This window comes from Labrus mixtus, chromosome 20, assembly GCF_963584025.1.
Source record: "Labrus mixtus chromosome 20, fLabMix1.1, whole genome shotgun sequence".
In the NCBI taxonomy this organism is placed as follows: Eukaryota; Metazoa; Chordata; class Actinopteri; order Labriformes; family Labridae; genus Labrus; species Labrus mixtus.
In genome coordinates this window covers 3,064,481-3,086,750 of record NC_083631.1, presented here as the reverse complement: position 1 = coordinate 3,086,750, position 22,270 = coordinate 3,064,481, and the positions used below count along the sequence as shown (strand labels likewise).

General features: G+C 42.0%; 1 protein-coding gene across 5 annotated transcripts in view; it reads left to right on the top strand.

Moving 5' to 3' along the window:
- Positions 1-6,941: 6,941 nt before the first annotated feature.
- The window catches only part of arhgap44a (Rho GTPase activating protein 44a), a 31,881-nt gene continuing 16,552 nt past the window's right edge, over positions 6,942-22,270 (top strand). For all 5 annotated transcript variants that reach the window (XM_061026283.1, XM_061026286.1, XM_061026285.1 and 2 more), the window contains exons 1-7: positions 6,942-7,257; positions 19,559-19,598; positions 21,095-21,214; positions 21,338-21,414; positions 21,550-21,661; positions 21,830-21,906; positions 22,014-22,128. In XM_061026283.1, the coding sequence (XP_060882266.1) occupies positions 7,205-7,257; positions 19,559-19,598; positions 21,095-21,214; positions 21,338-21,414; positions 21,550-21,661; positions 21,830-21,906; positions 22,014-22,128 (594 nt within the window). In that variant the 5' untranslated portion in view covers positions 6,942-7,204. The remainder of the gene's footprint in view (positions 7,258-19,558; positions 19,599-21,094; positions 21,215-21,337; positions 21,415-21,549; positions 21,662-21,829; positions 21,907-22,013; positions 22,129-22,270) is intronic.

The window sequence follows — 22,270 nt, the reverse complement described above, 5'->3', positions numbered from 1 at the left end:
CTCAATTTTCTTTTTCACGCTACCTGGACATAACAGCACTGGTTTTCCTGTGATGAAGAGTTAATTTCAGTCGCCTTGACGTCTTTCGAGAGCTTGACATATTCATCTTCTTTGAATTGGTTTATTTTCTCCTATAGAGACTGTCCTTGCCATCCAGAAAACTACGCAACAGGATGGTCACTGTGATAAGCCAGACCACCATAGACAACATGCCATGCAGACATTCACAACACTTATGATGTAAGTTAAGCCTGTAGCTATGATTGTTTTGAGCTTTTGCAACTCTGGGGATACAGGAACAAAGGAAAATGAAAAGCATTTAGTTTAAACACTAAAATTACAATTTGCTCATTGTAATGACCCATCTACGACTTTGAAATTTATCTTGAAAGTTATGTCTGTTTAGCTCTGCTGAGAAGAAGTTTGACACATTGATCCTAACAAAAGAGAGAACTCTCCTCTCACAGAAATCTGCTGTCTTTCTATCATTACCCTACCTTTTTTATGTTCGTATGCTTGCAGGTATAAACATGTTGTTTCTCCGCACACAAATGCATTGACAATACAATGCAGCTGGAGCTCACCACACCCTGCTAACAGTTATTGAAATTATATTGACAAAACGGTAGCAGAGAATAGCATGCCCAGAACATGGTATTATCGTTAGATCGCGTCAATGAGTTTGCCCCCGGGCGAAAACCTGTCACTCCTGTGAACTTACTGTTTATGAGCTTATAAAAGTAATGATGGCCTTTTGTGTGATTTAGAGCAGTTATAACTGGCTCTCAGGTCATTAAACTACTTAATGAGGAGTTCAGTGAGTCACTGTAGGGTGGAAGGTCATAGTAATATCTGCCTGACATAGTTGATGCATGGATAAACTGCTTTAGAGGATCTTAAAAATAGTTTTACCTCATAACATTTGGTGTTTTCACACATGCACAAAAGCCCTGAAAATGTCCTGAAATTTTCCAGGGTGAGCTGCATGTGTGAACTTCAGTCGCTGAATTTTCCACCCTGACCTTATCCAGACTTTTTCCTGCCTGTCCATCAAATGCCCATGAGTACTTGAGGTGAGCATGTGTGAACGCAGCATGAAATATTCAGGAAATGTCACATCTTCCACCACACAACTAGTTTGAGTCTTCATTCACATAATTCAACTGCTTCAGTATATTTCCTGTTGCCAGTGTGTTATTTTTTTCACTCATTCTGAGACTTTGAATACATCAAATTGCACAAAGCATAATTGAAGTGTTCAAGTTTTCATTTTTTTCGTAATGTTTCTCCTCCTGAGACATGAGGCTTTGTTGTGTCACATAATGTGCTGTTGGTATATCTTTAAACTGCTGTTGGTTTTCTGCTCATTTCATTTTTTTTTTGTTCAGTACTTTTGTATTAGCTTTAGCTGTGCACATCATAGCACAGGATGGACCACAACCAGCAAATTAATTATCTGGTAAGCGAAAAAATGGAAAATGGAAAAACAGAACTTTCTTCAACCGAATGTTTTTTTTTTAGATTGTTCGGGGAAATAAGACAGAAGTGATGAAAAGTTAAATATGACACTGTGGGAATTCAATTCAATTTTATGGTGCACTTAGCATTAATATGAGGTCAGAAGACACTACTGTCATCAGTTTTTACATGACAATCCATTCCCACTTCCTGTATTGTCTGTGTCTCAGTTGGTAGAGTTGGTCATCTCTGAAACTGGACGGTCGGGGTTTGATCCCACAGCTCCTGCATCCACATGTCTGATGTGTCCTTGGGCAAGACAATTAACTCAAAGTTGCGTATTTTGGTATGAGTAGTTGGGGTGGTGGGTAAGAATGCGATAAGCTAATACTGATGGCCACTTTGCATAGCAGCCTCATCATCAGTGTGTGAATGGGTAAGTATGACCTGCGGTGTAAAAAGGCTTTGAGTAGGCCACAAAAGTGCTACACAAGCTCAAGTCCATTTATCATTTATTATAAAGCTTTAGATAACATTACTGTACATGTGTACACCTTTGTTTATGAAAGTGTTCACTATGATTTCAGTCCAGGTGATTTTTGATGCTGTTTGCCTTGTAGTGAACTAGTCACTCAGATTATACTGCAACAGGTTTGTGACAAAGATTTAGGGAAATTTTCAATCGACTTTTACATTCAGTCACCAGATATGTTTTAAGGTATACCTTTACTGGTCTTTCTGCCTGATTATGTTCATCTAGCTCTCAGGTTATTGTTATTTTCTATGACCGTATGTTTTCTGGGAGATCTCTGTGATGAAAGACCGGCTGTGAAATGTGACACCTTCCAAAGCAGAATCTTCTCAGTTTTACGTCACACACACATAAATATAACTTATGAGTAATCCTGGTAAAGTGTCGAAGTCGCCCTCACCTTTTTGTACTTTCATGTTGCCAGCTCTGGTTTGTTTTATTTTCGAGATGCCAAGCTTCTAACGTGCCATCTGTGTTTAGTGCTGAGCTCGTGTCTCTCAACTCCAGGCTCCCCCCCCCCCCCCCCCCCCCCCCCAGCAGCAGACCTGCATTTAGTGTCTGAAAGGTGTTTGTGATAACCATCATTTTCTGTCATTTGATGCATGTTAAAACAGCCCACCGTCGTTTAGACCTGTAATATCTCTCCCCCTCAGATGTCACTGCGTTTTCATTAGGCCTGGCGCTGGGCTTGCTGGGGCTCATTATGGCCCAGGATAACCCTTTTAAAGACACAGCACAAAGTCTGGCCTCGGTGCTCTGGTTTACCTGAAAGGCTGATGTCAATGGTTCAGGTTTGTTTCTCCATAGCTGCAGGTCAAAGCAAATAACATGATCCACCACTACTTAGCATACGTCTTTTTGAAGTTGACGTTAATAGCAGTGATTGGTCCCTTTTAATGTTGCTCTCTCGTCTTTGTCTGAGCTACAAGTTCACCTTACACTTAACTTTTTTATTAACAGTGTGGAATTAGTGTTGAAGTTTTCAAAAAGCAGATCAAGGATTATTTGATCAGTGAATACACATGCTGCTGAATCATTGTTTGATGTAGTTTCTTTTTTCTTTAAGTCTGTAGATATGTCTATTATGTGACATTTTTATGCTGCTGTCCAAGCCAGGTAGCTAGAAAAAACTCTTTGGTATACTCCACTACTAAAGGTAACATTTAAAGAAATATTTGGCAAAGAATGAACAGAAAATTGATTAAAACTGAGGCTAAAATTGAGTTTTAGCCACGGGCTGTACGACTCACTAACCTGTTGACTTCAGCACATCTTCATGATGAATATGTCACACTTTTCTTTAATGACAGACCAAAGGCTTGTAGTCACCCGCCTTCTCACACCCAGACTGATTGATCTGGGTAATTTGATGCTGCATGTCTGAAGATAAAACACAAGCATGATGAACGTGGCGATCCCTGCACTCTCCTCCTCTTTTTGAGCGGGCAGCTTTCAACCTGAATGTGCCATTAGGACCCTCCAGGGGCTCCACCCTTGTTTGTTTGTTTTTTTTTTAGCAAAGCTAACACTTGTTGACGCAGCAAACATTGTTTTCTGTCCTAATGACTGCATGCGAGGGTCTTGTAAGTGCTGCTTTGCGGGAGTGACTCCTGTAATACCACGCTTCAGCAGTGAAACAACAGGGCGTCTGTCTGACCAGGTCACTGTCAAAGTGCAGCCCGCATATCAGTAGCGGCAGCGGGTCATCGGGTGGAGAGGCTACGACCTAGCAGAAGGCTTCATTAGGTGAACCGGGAGACAATTAGTCCCCAGCTGCCCAGCAGAGGAGGGAGCAACACTCAGTAACCCCACACACTGACAGGAACAGCAGGAGACCAAATGAAGAAGTGACAATCAAATGTTGTTCTTGTTTTCCTCTCAAGAAACTGAAACTATAAGTCTTAAAAAGAAATGTGGGCGTTGAAATCAATCTCACATTCCCCTTTTTTCTAGACTTTATGTTCACCCCTCCTGTTACTCTTCACGAGGACATGCTGCATTGTGGGGGGATTACCGGTGAGAGAGTCTCTGGAACAGGCCAGCGGATGTGAAGCATCATCCAAGCTGATTTAGAAGCGTCCTGAGACTCTTTCTCTCTCTCTCTGCAGCAGCAGCAGCAGCAAGTTTTGGGGGTTGGGGTTATGAGTCAAGAAGACCCCTGGAGATGCTTTCAGAATTGGTCCCAGCACCATAGGGGGGGGGGGGGGGGGCAGAGTGGGTGTCTGGACTGGGACTGGCCAGTTTGTCTGAGCGGGGACTAATGAAAACAAATGATCTGACAAGGTCAAAAGGTTGAGATGAAGGCTTCGCCCCTTCTCAATTTCCAACTCGGGAGATTAATGAGGGTGGGGAACAACCGTCTCTCTGTATCTTTTACTCCCTGAGGCCTCTGGGCCCTGTGGCAGCGATGTGTAGCCCACCTGTTGGCCGGTTAAGGCCTTGTGACACTGAGCTGGAGGGCATCACTCCTGACTCTCTGCTCTTTCCTGTTCGTATCAGACACAGGAACATGTTGTTTAGTCATGGCTCAGCTCAAACTCCTCTAACGCCTTGTTTAATCATTGATATTAGGGACATGAAACAGATATCACAACTCATACAAGTTTACAGTATACCACCTCACCTGTGCTAATATGTGTATACCTTAATTGAACATTTAATTAAATACTTTTCTCAGTACAATTGTGTTTAAAATCTTCCAAATCCTCAAATGTGGCAGTAGCCTTGATTGACTTGATGAACATCAAAGTTGTTGAGTACTTGGATGGATGGAGCTCAGCAGATATTACACACCAGGTTTAGGGGTGCTGGTGTAGCTCAGTCAGTAGAGCGGGTGCCCTATCTACTAAGTCTGTGCGTCTTCACTGGTCTTAATCGATGCAGGATGAGACTAGTGCATGTACTGTATGATCATTTCAAGTTCTGCAGTTGACACTAAAGTTCTGCAGTTTACTGATGATTCTTCAGTGGTAAAAGCAGGATCTGGTTAGCTGCTAAACGTGGCCTTCAACTGAAGAATCAAAAGCCTCATAAAGTCACCGTAGCCGTCAGCTTTCTGACGCTCAACCTTCTGTCTGATGGGCTGAAGGTGTTTGTAAGACAAGACTGCTCCCTTCTGGACACCAAACCTAAAAGCAACACAAAGTCAAAAGACAATCAGAAGTTATGGCAGCACTGTCATCTGCAAAAAAAATAATTCTGTCCCTCATCATTTTTTCAGCATTGTCCATATTATGAACCATTTAAAAATAAGTAGGCTACACTCAAGTAAATTGCCTCTAAGATATATATTTTTTAACCATATTAATAACAATTATATTATTCTCACCATTGTAAACAATATGCATATTTCAATTTGTTGTTTGTGGGACGACTAAGCCTGAGTTCATGTATCTCTTTTTAAACAACATTCAGGTGAACATGATTAGTGTTAAATCCAAGCAGTGCTATCATGCTAATGACATCACATGACTTTGGTGGAAGGACAGGAAATACCCCTTGTGAAATCCACTCAAATGCCAGTGACATATTGATTTGCACAAATATTAATGTTAAGAACATACATCCGTGATAAATGAAATAACTTTCCTTATTGTTGTTAAATTATCTTGGTGATGTATCTGTGTATCAAATTATGCAAAAAAAGTATTTTTTTTATTTGGAGCAATCTGAAGTTGTACTAGGCCTACTTTAAGAAAGGTTACTGTTAAAGTGGGACAGAATGCCGTATTATGTGAGACTGGTAAATAAAATGTTATTCGTATAACAAACGATGTATTTTGGAAATGATCTGCATTTTTGGAAAGTGTTGCGAGCAGCAACTGTTTTTGGTTTAGATTAGGACTCTAAATGGCGTCATGATTTGCAATGAGGCTAGCATATTGTTTAGCTAATAGCTACTGAAATGGCTAAGTCAAATATTGCAAATGAGATTTCAGAATGGACTAGGCAACATGGGAAAAAAAACTTAATTATCCACCGAGTTATATTTGTGACTTCATGTTTATTGTAAGTGTTTATCATTGTTGCTGTCTAAAATGAAAAATATTCCATCTGATAAAGACAGAAACGAAATCGTAGACCTACATTTAACCATGAAAATGATTCTGCTTTGCATAAATCAAAGTATTTTTTAATCCTAAAAACTATTGTCCCAAATTTCAGCCAGTGCTGTCCCACTTTAGACAAATGCTTGGCAGAAGGAACAAAGACATATAGGCACAATATCGGCAAACTTTCTTCTGAGTTAATAAGAAGACCATTTTGGGATTTCATTATGGTGTTATTGTGTTGATACTCTGTATTTGCTTCACTGGAAAATATGTAACAGAAATCCAAATGTCACAAAATGCCTCACTTCTCGGCACCACTTTGTGCATTTCAGCTGCACTGGCACATATAAAACACCAGATGGCGATGTTACCCAGGCTGGTTCAGAGAAAGGACTCCTGTTAGCACTAAATACAAGCCTTGTGTGTACAGAGTGACGCGCCCACTATTTTAGAGCTGCGAAATATTATAGTAAATTATTCAATTTATGCAATAATATTAAAAATGAAAGTATGACAAAGAAACGTGCCCATTGATTAAAAATAGGCTACATGGTTTATATTTTTTATGTTGGTACTTTTTATTACCATTTGACCACAAAAAGGTAAACAACAGCTATTAAGTAGAAATATTGTGAATATTATTATGATGAGGCATATCTCCTCATTCTAACATAGGCTATTTGTTTCTTTACATTTTTGTTTAAATTATTTTTATCCGCGCTTTCAGGGTTATATCATAATCCAGAGTCGTGTTAAATAGCTCAAATATAGACTAATGAAATGTTTTAACCTTATAACACGTTTGTTTGATCACGCCTAATAGCCCTTTAAGAACCGGCACGTCCAGCCTTGATTTACTACATTTCCCAGACTGCATTAGTGCGCAGCCGCTACTTGTCACTGCTGTCGCTCTGCCTGCGAGTGCCCGCGGTGAATTGGTCCAGCATCCCTGCGCAGGCGGTGTGGCAAATGTAGCTCCAGAAATATCATTTGAAAATATGTAATCGTAGGAATAAGTTTTCGGCGTCGGCAGCTTGCGATGAGGGAAGGACACTATGGAAGACTGGAATTTGTGTTGCGCCTCTGTGGAGCAAGGACCGTTATATTGCGAGAAATAATGCGGAATATTTCCCCCTGTAGGTGTTAACGCAGAAAATACAAGATGAAGAAGCAATTCAATCGGATGCGACAGCTCGCCAACCAAACGGTGGGAAGGTAAGCAAAACCACTACCATGCGCTGCACTCGCCGGGCGAAGTGAAAGGGAAGAGAAACCCCCTAAATGGCCCCATTAGGATGCGATTTATATCCATGCAATATGATGAATGATACATGTTATTAGCCTTAATGCAATGAATAGGCAATGATCAGTGCAATTGTTCTAATTCAATGGGAAAGGAATACTCTATGTTGAAAACGCCTTTGGTGCTCCTACGCGTAATGTCCATTGGAACAGTGTACCGCATAGGCAGCGTGTAGGCGCATTGCCCCAGTCCAACCTGCCCACGGAAATCCATTAAATAGAGACGATCGCAGTGTCACAGACACACACCACAGACACGACCCCCTTTTGTTACAAGAGGGTGCCACCCATGGAGTATGAAAGACATGCATTAGTAAAGATGCGGTGTGATTAAATGTGGCTCCTGTCACAGAACCTGTCAAAAGGTAAACGTGATGCAGACAGATGCGGTGTGGGCTGCGACGTGAGGGAAAATGGAAAAAAAAGGCGCAATGTTTTCATTACGCAGTAATATCAGCTGTGAGCAGGGGAGTACCTCCTAGGCGTGGGTTATCAAGTGCATGCATTCCTGAAGGTCGCGTTGTGCACCTGACATTTACCTAACATACTTTTGTTTCGTTGAATGTTATTTTATACTGCGCCTTGACATGTTTCTCTACCCAGCATTAGTTCCATAAACAATATGCTTAATACCTTAATGAGAGGTTAATGAAGGGTTTCCCAGCCTCCCCTCTATGTCATGTGATTCCCCCTGCATTTGATGGTCCAAAAATCCCCTCCCACCTGCAGAAATAGATGCTTTGTGACCTTTTACACAGGTCCTACAGGGGTTATCACTGTACCCCCCCCCTGTTCATTTCTCTCTCAGGGAGGCGGAGCAGCTTGTCAAGCAGTGCAAGCCAGGAGGTGTTCTCTGCTCTGTAAGAGGGGAGGATTAGGACCTGGAGGTGTGTGGGTCATTAATATTACAATACTGCATGCATGTCATGCACTATAAGGGAGGGGACACACCTTGCAGGGCCAAGTTTGTAATATCAGTGTGTATCAGGCTGCTTATTCTATCTCCTGTCATTTCTCTGTGACTCATTAGCTCGTGTGTGGGTGTGATTCTGGATGTGTGTGTGGGCAGGCGGGCTGTCGGTACAGCCTTATTTGAACGCACTTCCCACATGTAGTGCACGCTGGTGCTGTGGTGAGTATAATATTCGCCTCACACTTGGCTGTTTTCTCGAGCTGTCTGTCTTAAGAGCAGGAGGAGCAACCTGCTGAGGTGGTCTGCACGTACCACAGAGCCATACTGATAATAACAATTTTCCCTCTGAACAGTACCCCCCCCCCCCCCAAGCCCAAACGAACCCTCAAATCAAAGCAGAATTGGAAAGTAACAGCAATCGAATACTTCTATTCATTCACACTTAATGGGGAGCCCAAGTCATGTTGGTTTGGTTTTGGTTCAGGGTGAGGAGTAAAAGGTTTGACCCTCTGGTGACCTTCAGTGGTGTGAAACATTAGGGTTGTACTGGGAGAATGGAAGGAAAAGATGATCTGATGTCGAGGAGTATAATAAATCTGGGCGAGTTCAATATCAAAGAGGGGAGCAAAATCACAAAAAGCTTTCTTCTTGATAGAAACAGGAACAGTACAAACTGTGTCTGAAAGTTTGTCTGCTTGAAATTTCTCATAATAAAGGTACCATAAGGTGCTCTGGATAAAATGGCCCATCAAAGGTGTTTTTATGTTGCCAAGAAAATTAAAGTCTGCAGGAGTATGTGTTCCCTTAAGGTCAGCATGCTGTTCGTGGTTATTACATCCCATTTTTTTTCCTTTATCACTTTCTCCTTTACTGATAACTTGGAGGTGTTGTTGTGCTGATTTAAAGTGCTCTCTCCTCTGTTTGCATCCTAAACAAAAAGGGTGACAGTGTCCCTTTGAATCACCACCACCCATAAAGTAGAAATATATTAAGTGTATGAATCCTTCACATACATGTTTTGATTCATGTGTCCTTGCACACATGCCTTGCAGGAGCATGTTTTACACATTAAGAATGAGGCATCTTCATGTAAACACAACCTCGATATGTCAGAACTCTTCTTTACCACTTGTTTCAAAACTATGCAGTCGTATATGAATGATCAACAGTATCAAAAAAGTACAGAAGCTTGCCGGACTTTAGTCATATTTTAACCAAAAGCTGCTTTATAATAATAATAATACTAATAATAACTTTATTTATATAGCACCTTTTAAAAACACAGGTTTACAAAGTGCTTTGACAAACTAAACCAAACACAGAAGACCATAAACAACAGCAAGAATATAACAAATGCAAAATACTCCAAATAATTAAAGACAATTCAACAGAAAAGAACCCATATAGCAAGGTACCCAACAGACATATATAACCCGCCAATCATAAGAACCATTATAAGAACCATCATAAGAACCATTATAAGAACCCAGGCAAAACTCTCTCTTGCTTTAAGCATGAGCAAGTTTGTTGGCAATGTTTTGGTATCAATATGTGGCTAACAGATTTGTGCAATTTAGACTGTGCAACTTGTGTTAATGAAGCACACAAAATCACCCAATAATGGGTGCCTAGGACTTGGAGAGACAGGACAGTGTATTGAACTGGAAGTCAGGGAGAGAGAGGAGTGGGGAATGACATGTGGGAAAGGCGCCACATGTTGGATTTGAACCCAAGTGGCTCGCTTCAGCCTCTGTACATGGGGCGTGTAACCTAACCCCTCGGCCACCATCGCCCCAGGACCTCTATTTTTGTTGCCGTGGTATCAAAAAAGGTAGAGAGATCACTTTACCAGTATCATTTTGAAATCCTGGTATTGTGAAACCCTACTCCTAACATTCCCATCATGCATCACTTCTAACACTCCCCCTGTCTTTACTCCACACATCACTTGAGTTCCTTTTTTGAGGAGTGAGGAGAATGGCATAGCAATTTTTTAACAGTTGATGAACACAGCCCGTGGGGAGTAACCGTGCTGTGCTGACTGAAATGGAGATTGTTCAGGGAAAAGAGAAGGTCTTTTCTTTTTTTCTGTCAAGTGAGATAAAACACCAGCTAGCAGAATATACGCCGCCCTGCAGAGACGAGCAAATTCAGGGAGATTTCACAGATCCCAGTTTCGTCTTGTTGTCACTGAGGCTTCAGATATACAGTATACGCTTCTGCTGACTCAAACTTCACCCATCTTAAGAGTGGGTTACTCTGCTGGTTTGAGCATTTGACCTTCCATGACCTCTGCAGTCCCAGTGGAGCCGTTAATACCACAGACCAGTTCTCCGCGTCTTCAAACCGGCTCACCAAAATCCACAAGAAGCACTCTGCCATCCATGTTGGAAACGACATGCCTTTGATATTCAGAATCTGTGTGTGTAGAGGGAGTCTTTTTTTCTGCATTGACAGCATTAACATGTGTCTTCTGCGTGATGTGAGATTGAAGGTCTTTTTCAGTGGGGGGGGGGGTTGGCAATCAGGTGTGCTGTGTCAGCATCCCTCTGCCTCTCCAAGGCTGCTGCTGCCTCTGCTGCCGCTCGCCTGGGTGGGATCCCTGTCATGTGATCGTCCGCTTGACCAATCACCTCTTTGGAACAAGACTTCATACTGGAGGATGTGCGGCCATGCATACCGTAGAGCTAAAAGAAACGTGTTGTGGTAGAGCGGGAGAGACAGGAGGGTGGTGAAAGCGCTGTAAAGAGTGAGAGAAATGATGTCTGAAATTGTTTTTCGCGTTTGTTAATTGCTGTACGTTTTTTGATGATGTGTTTTTGTAGTTCTGCCTTCGTAAAGGCCTCACTCTTTAAATGGCATGGTACTTTTTATGCCCTCCACGCCAAACAAGCCAGAGAACGATTTTTTTTTTTTGCTTCAGCAAGCTCCCACTCTCCATTTCTTTTGACCTAATTCTCTATTCCCAACTCACTGCCCTATCTAGGTCTAGGACAGCCTGCTAAAAGAGTCCATGATATGAGTCTAAGGCTTGAAGTGAATGTAATACTTAAAGAGAGGTAAATACAAAAAAAAAAAAAGCACCACTGTCTCCAGCCCCCAAAAACTCCTGACAAATTGCCTCCTCCTCCGCCACCATCTATCTTCACACTCTGCATCACTCACCTGTACCGCGCTCTCTATTGTGGTAATAGCGTTCTTCCTGCTCATGCCTTTAGGACACAGGCTTTAACTCACCACTCCACGATGCAATTATCAGAAAATGGCAGCCATATGTGGGCTGGAAGATGAGTTGTGGATGCTTTCTCTCTGCCACATTGTCTCACTCGGTTTCTGCTGCCCGACATTGTGAAGCAAGAGAGTGAATGCAATGAGCATCATGGACTTGCCTTGCAGTGACAAAAGATCCAGAGAAAGCGTTTGTTGTAAGAGTGGGACATATAGAAAAAAATCAAACCTGAGATCATGACACATGTTTGTGCATGTTTTTCGCATGCTGAAGTGGAATTTTTGTTTGCTAACGTTTACTTGTCGGACTGCTTTTGTAAGGGGCCGTAAAATCAAAGTGAATCACTTATGTCTCTCTGAACATATGAATCTGCTTCGCCTGGTTTTACATCCAGCGTGGCGTTAGCCCATGTGCACCTCTTGGCAGGAGTGTGTGCAGGACAATAAAAGAGCATATGGTAGCTGACAGGTAACATGAGATGTAGGAGGCGACCCTGTTGAATGCCAATGCAGCTATACTCTTCTCCTCCTCTCTCTCTCTCTCTCTCTCGCTCTCCGTCCTCCACCTCCTCGATGCCACTATTTGCTGGCTTGGCAGATGAGGACAAAGCTGTGGAGATCTGCAGAACCGTGGCCTTCACAGGGCAGGTGAATCACCGCTCCTCTGGGTTCACTCTTATAGTTGTCACATTGTTGAATCTTCTACACTTTCAGAATGTTTTTCTAACAATCCGAGGCCCTTTCATGGTGAGACTTCTGAGACGTTTTAAGGCGGTATAGTCTTCAGCTATCAGAAATGAGTCACTACTTCTGTTCAACATCTTCATTTAAAAAAATAAAAAAAAGGTTTAGTGCCATTCGGTGCTGGAATCCGAGGTCCATGATGATGACCCTCCCATAATCCTGTCAGTGCCTCTCAGAGACGTCATTCTGCAGGGTAGAGTTAGTGATAAAGAGCCTTTGTAGAGGGGCCATTTTGGCCATCAAAAGAGAGATGATGTAATATCTGACAGACGCGCGGCCTCTCTCTTTTTCTGTGTCGCTGATTCCCTCAAAAGACTAACCTCTTAAAGAGCCCCTGTCCTGGTGGTTTTCTACTAATTCAGCAAGCTCACATGTAAGAAATGATACAGGAGTGTTTGGAATGGCTGCTTGCTCACATCATTTGTTGTACTACTTGATCTTCTGCTTATTAAAGTGGGTTTGATCACAGCTGTGATCTGCCACTGGTGTCCGTGTTGACCCAGTCTGTTCTTCATGAGCTCATCGCCAACAGGAAGTGACCTCATCGCCTGACTGAAATACACCAAAAAAATCCGATGCAATCAAAGCTGTGAGGCTTCAGGAATAAGACGAGTTAAAGACGACTTTTGATACTACACATGAATACATTAAGCATTTCTTTTGACAAGAACTTTGACTTTTTCACTAAAGTAACATCATACTAGTGTTGTTACATTACCAGAATTTTAAACTAAGGTATGATACTAGTAAGATCTAACGATATGGATACCTATTTTGGTACCATGGCAACAAATATAGAAGCCCTAGGAATCCAATATTGGGTAATCTCAGCATTTTTTTTAACTAAAAAATAACAAAATATGCAGTGTAAAAGAAGCGGTATTCAAAGATTGTGCTTTAAAACAGAAATGCCTGACAGCTTGTTTCCGAGGCCTTGACTGTACAAGCATTTAGAGAATGCATTATTCTGTGAAACTTTGACTGTAAGTGAGAGTGGCTATACTGTAGTAGAGGGGTATTGTTGTAAGAAATAACTAAGCAGCCAGGCGACTCCCTTTCAATTTGCCCACTTCCTTCCATTCAGGAATGCAAATAGGGCAAAACAGGAAGAATCAATCCACCAATAATCATTTCATGTTTTCTTCATCCATCATGGCTTTTAATCCAGGATCTTATTTTGTAGGAATTTTTTGCAGATGACTCCTTACCTCTGTTTTCCATACAGCAGATACATCAGTGATATTCAAAATGTTTGCCTAAAATGTTCATTTAGTAACCCATGTTTCACATAAGTAGGAGGAAAGTGTATTGGAATTAAGAAAGAATAAAGGACATCATTGATCTCATCTTTGCCTTTTGTCATTTGTGTTCTCTACTGGACATGTGACATCATTCAGGTGCAGTACGTTTATGCTTGGTAGTGTAAAAAGTGGGTTAAGTCACAGAGAGCAGAGTGCTTCTTGTGCAGATTATTCACCATGAATAAAGTTATTAGAGATAACTCACTGCTTGTGTTTCAAGTAAAACATTGCCGAATGCTGCAGGCTCTCTCTCCCTCTCTCTCTCTCGCTCTCTCTCTCTCTCTCTCCATCTCTTCCTCTAAGGTTCACTCCCTCTCTGGACATGTGTGTGTCTCGTGTGTGTGTGTGTGTGCGCGGACACTTCCGTGCATGTGTGTGTACACTCCTCTCACAGTTATTCTTGCATACTTAACAGAACTGTGACCTAGTTTTGCTGGACAACTACAGTAAGTGGGTTTCTCTGTTTTAGTAACCTTGTATCCCATCAGCCCTCCGCCTTGTCATTTGGGAGGAAACTGAGTGGGCCCCTTGATGCGTCTGCACGGCAAAGGTCTGGGGAAAAAAAGCATTAAACGGAGAAATATTCAGAGAGCATTTCTAGCATGAACACTGCTGTGTGTGTGTGTGTGTGTGTGTGTGTGTGTGTGTGTGTGTGTGTGTGTGTGTGTGTGTGTGTGTGTGTGTGTGTGTGTGTGTGTGTGTGTGTGTGACAGTGTGTATTGCTCACTAGATCTCATGCCAGCGCTCCAGGCTGTGTGGTGCCCTGCTGAGGCCCAGGGCCACCATTCTGCTCCACTACCCTCCCCTCGCAGCACAGGACCTAGCATCTAGCACAGCTCTTCCAGGTCTAGCGCTTTATTAGCCATGTTAGCAGCGTGAGCAACCCAGAGCTGATTTCTGTTCAGGCTTTCTCAGGTGGACCTGTAGACTCAGAGTGTTACAGCCAACAATTGGCTCCCCATTATTGAAATATGTTCAAGACTATGAATGTTATTTTATCACATTTTGATTCTGTCCACATGGATTATTCATGCTTTCACAAACCATGCACAGTGCTGGGGGGCTGAGCATGATGGTTTCCAGCATTAACATATCTTAAGATAGAATTATTTTTCTGCCTAATACATATTTGTACAGACTGGCAAAATGGTCAGAAGGATATCTGGTACACATATTTGACTTCCAGCTTTATGGAATTACAGTGACTTGTAATGTCAAAGGTCCCTGCAAATATGCACATTAAAATGACTTGTCTCTATTGCCAGCTGTGAATACACAAGCCCAGATGTCCAGACCCTCCCTATTATTAGCACTCAACATGTTGCTACCAGAGGGTGAGAGGGATTTATACAAAGTCTGGCAGTCTCTGTCTTTGTGTGAATATTGTTTAAACTAATTAATCCCCCTCCAGGTTCTGCAGTCGTTCTTGTTTGTGTTGCACAGATTTGAAGTTCTCTTTTCACTGTTGAATCAAATAAACAAGCAGGATAGCTTTTGAAATGGTGTCTCATGTGTCAGTGTGAGAGCTAATGGTAAGTTGCGCAATAAACCCTCAATATTTTTAGATGTGTGAATGCGCATGTGTGTCTGTGTGAGAGTGTGCGTGTTTGTATTAAGTCATCATCAGGTAAAGGGATGCCTGCAAAGTGGCAGATGGTTGGCATCAACTTGGCAACGCACCCCACCTCCCCCTCCCCTCCATGAACACACCGCCCACATGGCTGCTGACTCTCCCACGTGTTTACTTTCCTCCCAGGACTCATTCCGCACACTATTTGCTGAGACGAAATTTCTCCGCTCACCTTCAAAATCTCAGCTTTACATCAGGTTCTCCGTAGCCAAGCAACCTCACCTCACATCGTCCCTGTATTTCAGCAAGTGCAGTGTTATTTTGTCCTTGTGTCTTCGCAGGCCGATTATGTACGATACTGCTCTCCTAAGAGGAAATACCACTGTCTGAAAACAAACAAGCTCAGAGAACAAGGCGGTATGCTGTCTTTGAAGATAGGCTCAAATCTGTTTGAAGTCTGGGTCATAATGGCCACATCACTCGTGGTCAGTGAGAAAGCCAGATGTCTGGGCTTCAATTTTCATACCCTTGTTGTAAAACAGCAAATGCACTGCATAAAAAATGTCTTTTTATGCAGTCTTTTGGTAGCTACAGCCCCCAAGTCGTTTCAAGCCTTTAGTAAAACCATCACTGTTAAAAAAAAAAGTAGACAAAGCGATGAATCATTGATGATTATTATGTTGAATGCCCTTTTGAAAACTTAAAGGTCACATATGATCCTACTCTTCAGCAAGTTTAAATAAGTCTCAGAGCTCCTGAAAACATGTCGGTGAAGTTTCTTGTTCTAAATCCACTCTGATCCTGTATTTTATCATGCCTGTGAAACTTCTATTCCAGCCCTGCTCAGAACAGGCTGTTTCTGTGTCTATAGCTTTAAATGCAAATGAGCTGTGTTTGACCACGCCCCTCTGGAAGGGTTAGGGTGGCTCAGGCTTTGTTGCATCCTGCCCTACTGTTTATTGTGAAAAGGCAGACTCAGAGAGCAGAATAAACACCTAGCTGTGGGAGTGTCACCCACCTGGGGGAGGGGTTACTGCCCGTTGTGATGTCAGGAAGGGAACATCTCCAAACGAACTGTTTGAGCACACATTTTATGAAAAGTGGAGCAGGCAAAAGGCAGAGAGGATGGACTTTTCTCATAATTTAGGGGTTTGTAGATGGGATAAGGACACATGATATTGTTAGAAGCCAGCCTCAAGTGGCCATTTTTGGAACTACAGTTTTTCGCACTTCTATATCAACTTCCTTTTGGGCCTTTAGGTTGCTGCCTTGAAACAGGTCCCCTTTTACACTTTCTAATCTTTGCATCTATCACACTGTTGAGAAAGTTTGATGTTTTAGCCAATCAAAAGAGCTCATCACACAAACAGCCAGACCAGAGAGACTCACTGGTAGTCTATGGATTACTGCAAAACATTGCTAACAGACTAGAATTTCCACATCACTGTAGGAGGTCTTTTCCCATCTGTGCTTTTGTGCACCCATAAGGGCCCTCCAGATACCATATCCTCACAAGGGACACCTGGACAAGCCAATGTGAGGCCAGATGGACTGTGACAGAATTACAGCTGCATTGCAAACCTACAGGGTACACTATCAGTGTATAATACATGTCTCAGTCTCACCCCCCAGGTCTTTTACAAAAAATTGAGATAATTTTTCGAGGCTGTTGGGGTGTTGCAGCTAAAATGAGCCAAACCGTTGTGCCCTGCTTGGGTTATTTTTATCCCCCTTTGTCATGTAATCAGCAATCTGCGATCACACTTATCCTCTCAAATCAAGCCAGAAATCTCCCACCCCGCTGTCATTCTCTCTCTTCGGGGCGAGCATGAACTCACTCACTTCCTGTATTTTTCCTCCTACTTCAGTGAGCAAAGCAGTCTTCCTAGAGACTGGCTGTGATTAGATCCATTGGAACATGCTTTGACCCAGTTCCCATGGCTTCATGCTCGCAGCTTGGCACTGATTCCAGGGATGCTAACGGACATTGTTAGCTTTATGACCCTGGCAACAATGTATGCAACATAGCTACATGTCAACATTTTTTGCTGTGATTTCTGGTCAATGAATCAGCGATGGACAACACAGAGTCACAGCTTGCTCTGTGTTTGACCGCCTTGGTGACAAAACATCATGCATAAAAAAAAGCATTTGAGCTGTGTGCTGCTGATGTATTTCTGTCTGGCTGATAAATAATAGAGTACAAGGCAAGGTCTTTTCCATTCTCTTTGTCAACAGTAAGATACATTTAGAATTTTTCTATCAAGAAATTATACAAAGAAAGCTATTATTCCAAATTGGCGTTGGCATGATTTGGGCACAATAGCAGGAAGTGGTTGTGCAGACAGGAAGGGGAAATGCGGAGTGAGTGTTTGCACTATGGTGGGGGTTGCTGGGGGTCTGCATGTCAAGTTTTGACTCAGTTTAAGGGGCTACACTGTCTTTAATATGTCCCTTGTCAGTTTACTACCCTACCCTAGCAGAAAAAACCTCTTAGATATGCTCTGTGTTGTAAGGTTGCCAGAATTATCAATTCTTTGATACTTTTCGATACTTTTCGATACATTTAGATACTCTACACGTCTTCTCCACGCTTGACCCTCCGATCCATCTGCTGTAGGCAGAATCTAGACTCATCGCTGAACATAACGTTCCTCCACATGTTCAGGTTCCACCTGATTGTCAGCACCTGGGGTATCAGAATCTCAAAACAAGAGTCATTAGCAACAGCAGAATAAGCTGTTCGGCATTGGCAGAGAAGATTTGGCAAGTTTTTCAAGGGCACAACCCACATACTCAGCTCTGCTGCTCATCCCCCAAATGCATGTTCCTTACAACGGTGTGCAGGAGTTGCTTGCCATTTTTGGTGCAGTAGTATCTTGTCTCAGGTAAAGGTATCAATAGGATATTGTTTTTCTAAAATCGTATCAAAGTTTAAAATTCTGCTATCATGACAACCCTAGGGTGTTGTATCCAAGTTTGTTCAAATGATCCCTGAGAGAAAACTCCAATTAATATGTAAAAATGGACTCCTAAGAGACAGTCTATCTATTTTCTTATATAAAAGGCATATTAAGCTCCATAGGGAAATCTCCTCACTGGAAAAACCCAATGTCTGAAAATATAAGCTGACTGAACTGAGCTGACACCATACATTCATGATATCCTGTGGTTTGCTTTTTTTTCTGGGCTTATGGCTCATTCAGTACTCCGGATGAGTAGTTTTATCTGCTTCAGCGGCACTGAAGCTCTGCCCTTTCCTTCATTCTTTGGCTAAGTCCCCAGTCAGCTGGATTCACAGAGGGGTGTGATGCTCCTCAGTATGAACTGGCAAATTTGAATTTGTTAGCCTTTGCTGAGCCTGTGAGATTCATTTTTCACATGCTCTCTGTTTTGTTTATGTAGTTTTTTTATGTAGTTTTTGTCACATGCGTGTCAGAAGAAAGGGGCTTACAACAATAATAGTATAAAGATGCCTCAGAAGTTTTTTTATGCATATTAGGATGGACATATTTTCTATATCTCCTGTCAGATTAGGACACCAATCTATAATATTCTCCTTCACCTGCTGTGTAGCCTGAAAGACGATGTATGAGCAAGTTCTACTCTTGTTAAAGCAACTGTGATCAACTTTCAGTTTTATTGATTTTGGCGCCCCCTGTGGACAAAGCGGCAGTTCTTACCCCTTTCCAACCTTGCACTGTATATTGGTGTGTTTCATTTGATCTCGGAAGTCTGAAATTCTGAGTTTGCTGGTCTGATACTACATCAGAGGAATGCCCCCCTGAAGTCGGACTTCGGACTTGGAAACTCAGGGCAGCTTCAGTTGACCGAGCTAAAATCCAACATGGCTGCTAGGTGCAGCAACAGTAACGTTAAAGCTGTAACTATAGTGTTTATTAGCAAATCGTTTAATTAAGTCAGTCACATCGATAGTATTGGGAAAGTTCTATCTGCGGAAATATTGTCTAGTTTGCACACAAACGATCATGTAGTGTGTTTTAATCGCTATTTATTAGCTAACAAATCAAAGTTACACCTGGAGGCGTTCATGTAGCTCGTCATGCCCAACATGTTGCCAACTCAAAACTGAAACGCGCTTAACTCAGGTGTGACGTCATTCCAAGCTCTGAGTTTCGTATAAATGGAATGCACCATATATGTATGCAGTGGTTTCTCAAGAAAAAAAATCCTGCTTTCTTTTAATAGTCAAAGTTATCACTCATTGTAAATTTGATGCGAAAATGTCCACCAAAAAAAGTAGTTTCTTCAGCGTGCTGCTAATCATGTTGTCTGACACCTATCCTGCCTGGCTGTTTCAGGCATTATATTTTACAATACAGAAAATAATCAATCTTATCTCTCAGGGTCTTGTTTGCGTTTGCTATCACCAGTGAATGATCATGTCATATCTCTTGAATTTGCCCTAACAGTTTCACACTTTTTTTTTCTTTACAGGGCAGAAAAAACAGAGGTGTTAAGCGATGACCTTCTTCAGGTGAGCTATAGTAAAAGCTTATACCATCTATCCATGTGTGTTTGTTTTAGCAGGAGAAATAATCTAACACCTGTGAATCAGCTGCTTGATTAAATGAAGGTCTCGAAGCAGTTAGTGCTGTCATTATTCATGCTGTGTTACATTAAGAGGTGTTAAGAATGTGATTATGATGACTGTTTTTAGTCATGATCAATGGTTCAGACAGTTTTGTCTTGCAATGTGAGGCAATGTTTCATTACAGGATACATACTGAGTGTCTGTCTCTAAATCCCCCACTACTCACTACTACTACTACTCATGTAGACCCTTATAGTTAACACTGTCAATAACCAAGGTCTTACCATCTTAGATTGTACTGAAAGAAAGAAACAGAAATGACATTATTAAGTGCCCAGAAAAAAACCCAAAGCAGTTTCCAAAAGTGGATTTCTCATTAACAAAATGTAAAGTCCTCTGCATTGAATATCCTGTACAGGTAAAGTAGGATGAGTAAGGTGTAGTGAAAACTGTGTAACTTTGGAAACCAACAAGCATCTGCTGACTCGTCCTTTTCCACCTGTTTAATTTGTGTAAAATGTGTAAATGCGACAGGTATGCCTGCAAGATTGTATTTCTCCTTCCTTCTCCCTTAGGTGCACTCATCAATCTAATTTTGTGATTCATAGTTATTCTAATTATGCCATAGTTCATAGATTGCAAATGTTCATCACAACTCAGAAACAAATTCAAAACATTGGAGAGAGCTTTGTCCCCCTGCGCCCACCTCCCTAGAGTCGATGCGCAAGAGGGTTTCCAATTCGGGGAAACGGAAGCTTCAGTGTTTAGCCAGCTCTGCATCGATCTTAAAAATGTTCTGAGATCTAACTCTACATTTTTTTAAAAGCATCGCCAATATTTATTCTAGTTTTACCATATTTCTGGTCGTGGACATTTTTTAGTTTAGTTTTTTAGTTTGGAAATTAGAATAAGTTATATCTGAACCAGTTTGCTTGCCCCCTTCTATTGCTGTAACAACTGCTGTCGTTTGAACTGAGGGGCATCCAAAACGTCTGTGTGCCTTAAAACTGCCTACCTACTCTGGTCAGCACAAATACAGACCATTATAGACCAGAATTGAAACTTTGGAGGACATACTAGCTGCCTCATTTTTATCAGAGATGCCAGCACTTTAGCGAATCATCTTTTCTTAATGTCTGATGATATAGTAAGGTCATTTTATTATTGAATTCAGTAGTGCTCCTTTAAAGCTGAATATTTAGTCTAGTGATTTTTTATAATTTACTGCATGAAATCACAGCATGGCCTGATATACCTGCTTAAAGAAGTACAACCCCAATGTTTGTTGTCAATAAATCTGTACCATTGGGACAGTGTCAGATGCTGATTTATGAAGCTGCAGGTTGCAGGAGATGATAGTTGTTTTTTTGTCAGGATGTGGGAGTGGACATTCCACAAGGTTTCTCACGCGTGTGTGTTTCGTTTGTGTGTTCGTCCAGGTTGAGAAGCGTCTTGATCTGGTCAAGCAGGTGACACACAGCACTCACAAGAAGCTGACTGCCTGCCTGCAGGGTCAGCAGGGCACTGATATGGAGAAGAGATCCGTCAAGTCACCGTCTGTGAGTACCCGCCGCATCCATCATTCTCTCGGACAACCACAACTGATATGATGAGTGATGATGCGACGAACAGTATGCATAATCCTGCATGAGTCTAGTGACGGTGTTTCTCTCCTCTGTTAGAAAAAACTTCCACTCACGATGCTTGCACAGTGTATGGTGGAGGGGGCTGTAGTGTTGGGGGATGACTCTCTCCTGGGGTAGGTCACGGAAGTTTACTCACACATCATCATCTTTATTGATTGAGCCATTGATTTCCTCTCTGTCCTACTTACCCGTATTTGTCTTTCATCTGCTTATGACTGCCTCCATGTGACTTTGTACTCACCTAACAGGAAGATGCTGAAGATGTGTGGGGAGACGGAGGAGAAGTTGGCCCAGGAGCTCATCCAGTTTGAGTTCCAGATAGAGCGAGATGTGGTGGAGCCTCTTTACGTGCTCGCTGAGGTGAGCTTTTAATGAACCAATTAAGACGTAACACCTCTCTGAAATGATTAGAGCATTTTTTACCATAAAACTCAAAGCTGAACATGTTCTCCATTTGCATAAAAATGCTTTACTTTTGTTCTCTAGGCTGACTTTAATCCTTCTTCTATTTCTTTTTTTTTTTTTTAGGTGGATATTCCCAACATCCAGAAACAACGAAAGCACTTAGCAAAACTTGTCTTGGACATGGACTCTGCACGGACAAGGTGCACATTTAAAATCTGCTCTAAATGAAATAAAAACTCTGTTAATAGATACGTGTAATGGAAGGATGACATATCCTTCTTTCTTTTTTTTTATCTTGTGCCCAAAGATTTCATCAGTCGTCCAAATCTTCGAGTCACCCGAGCACGCTGCAGCCAGGTGCCAAATCCGAGTCCCTCAGAGAGGAGATGGAGGAGGCAGCCAATAGGATGGAGATTTGTCGGGTGAGTTGCCAGTCAGTGCCCCTTGCATGTTATTTTCTCTTCCAGCTCCTTTGCTCTCAGTGTGATTTATTACCCTCCTGCATGTATCAGACACAAATGGACCACAATGCCAGGATGATATTCCAGCTTTCTGCAGATGAGA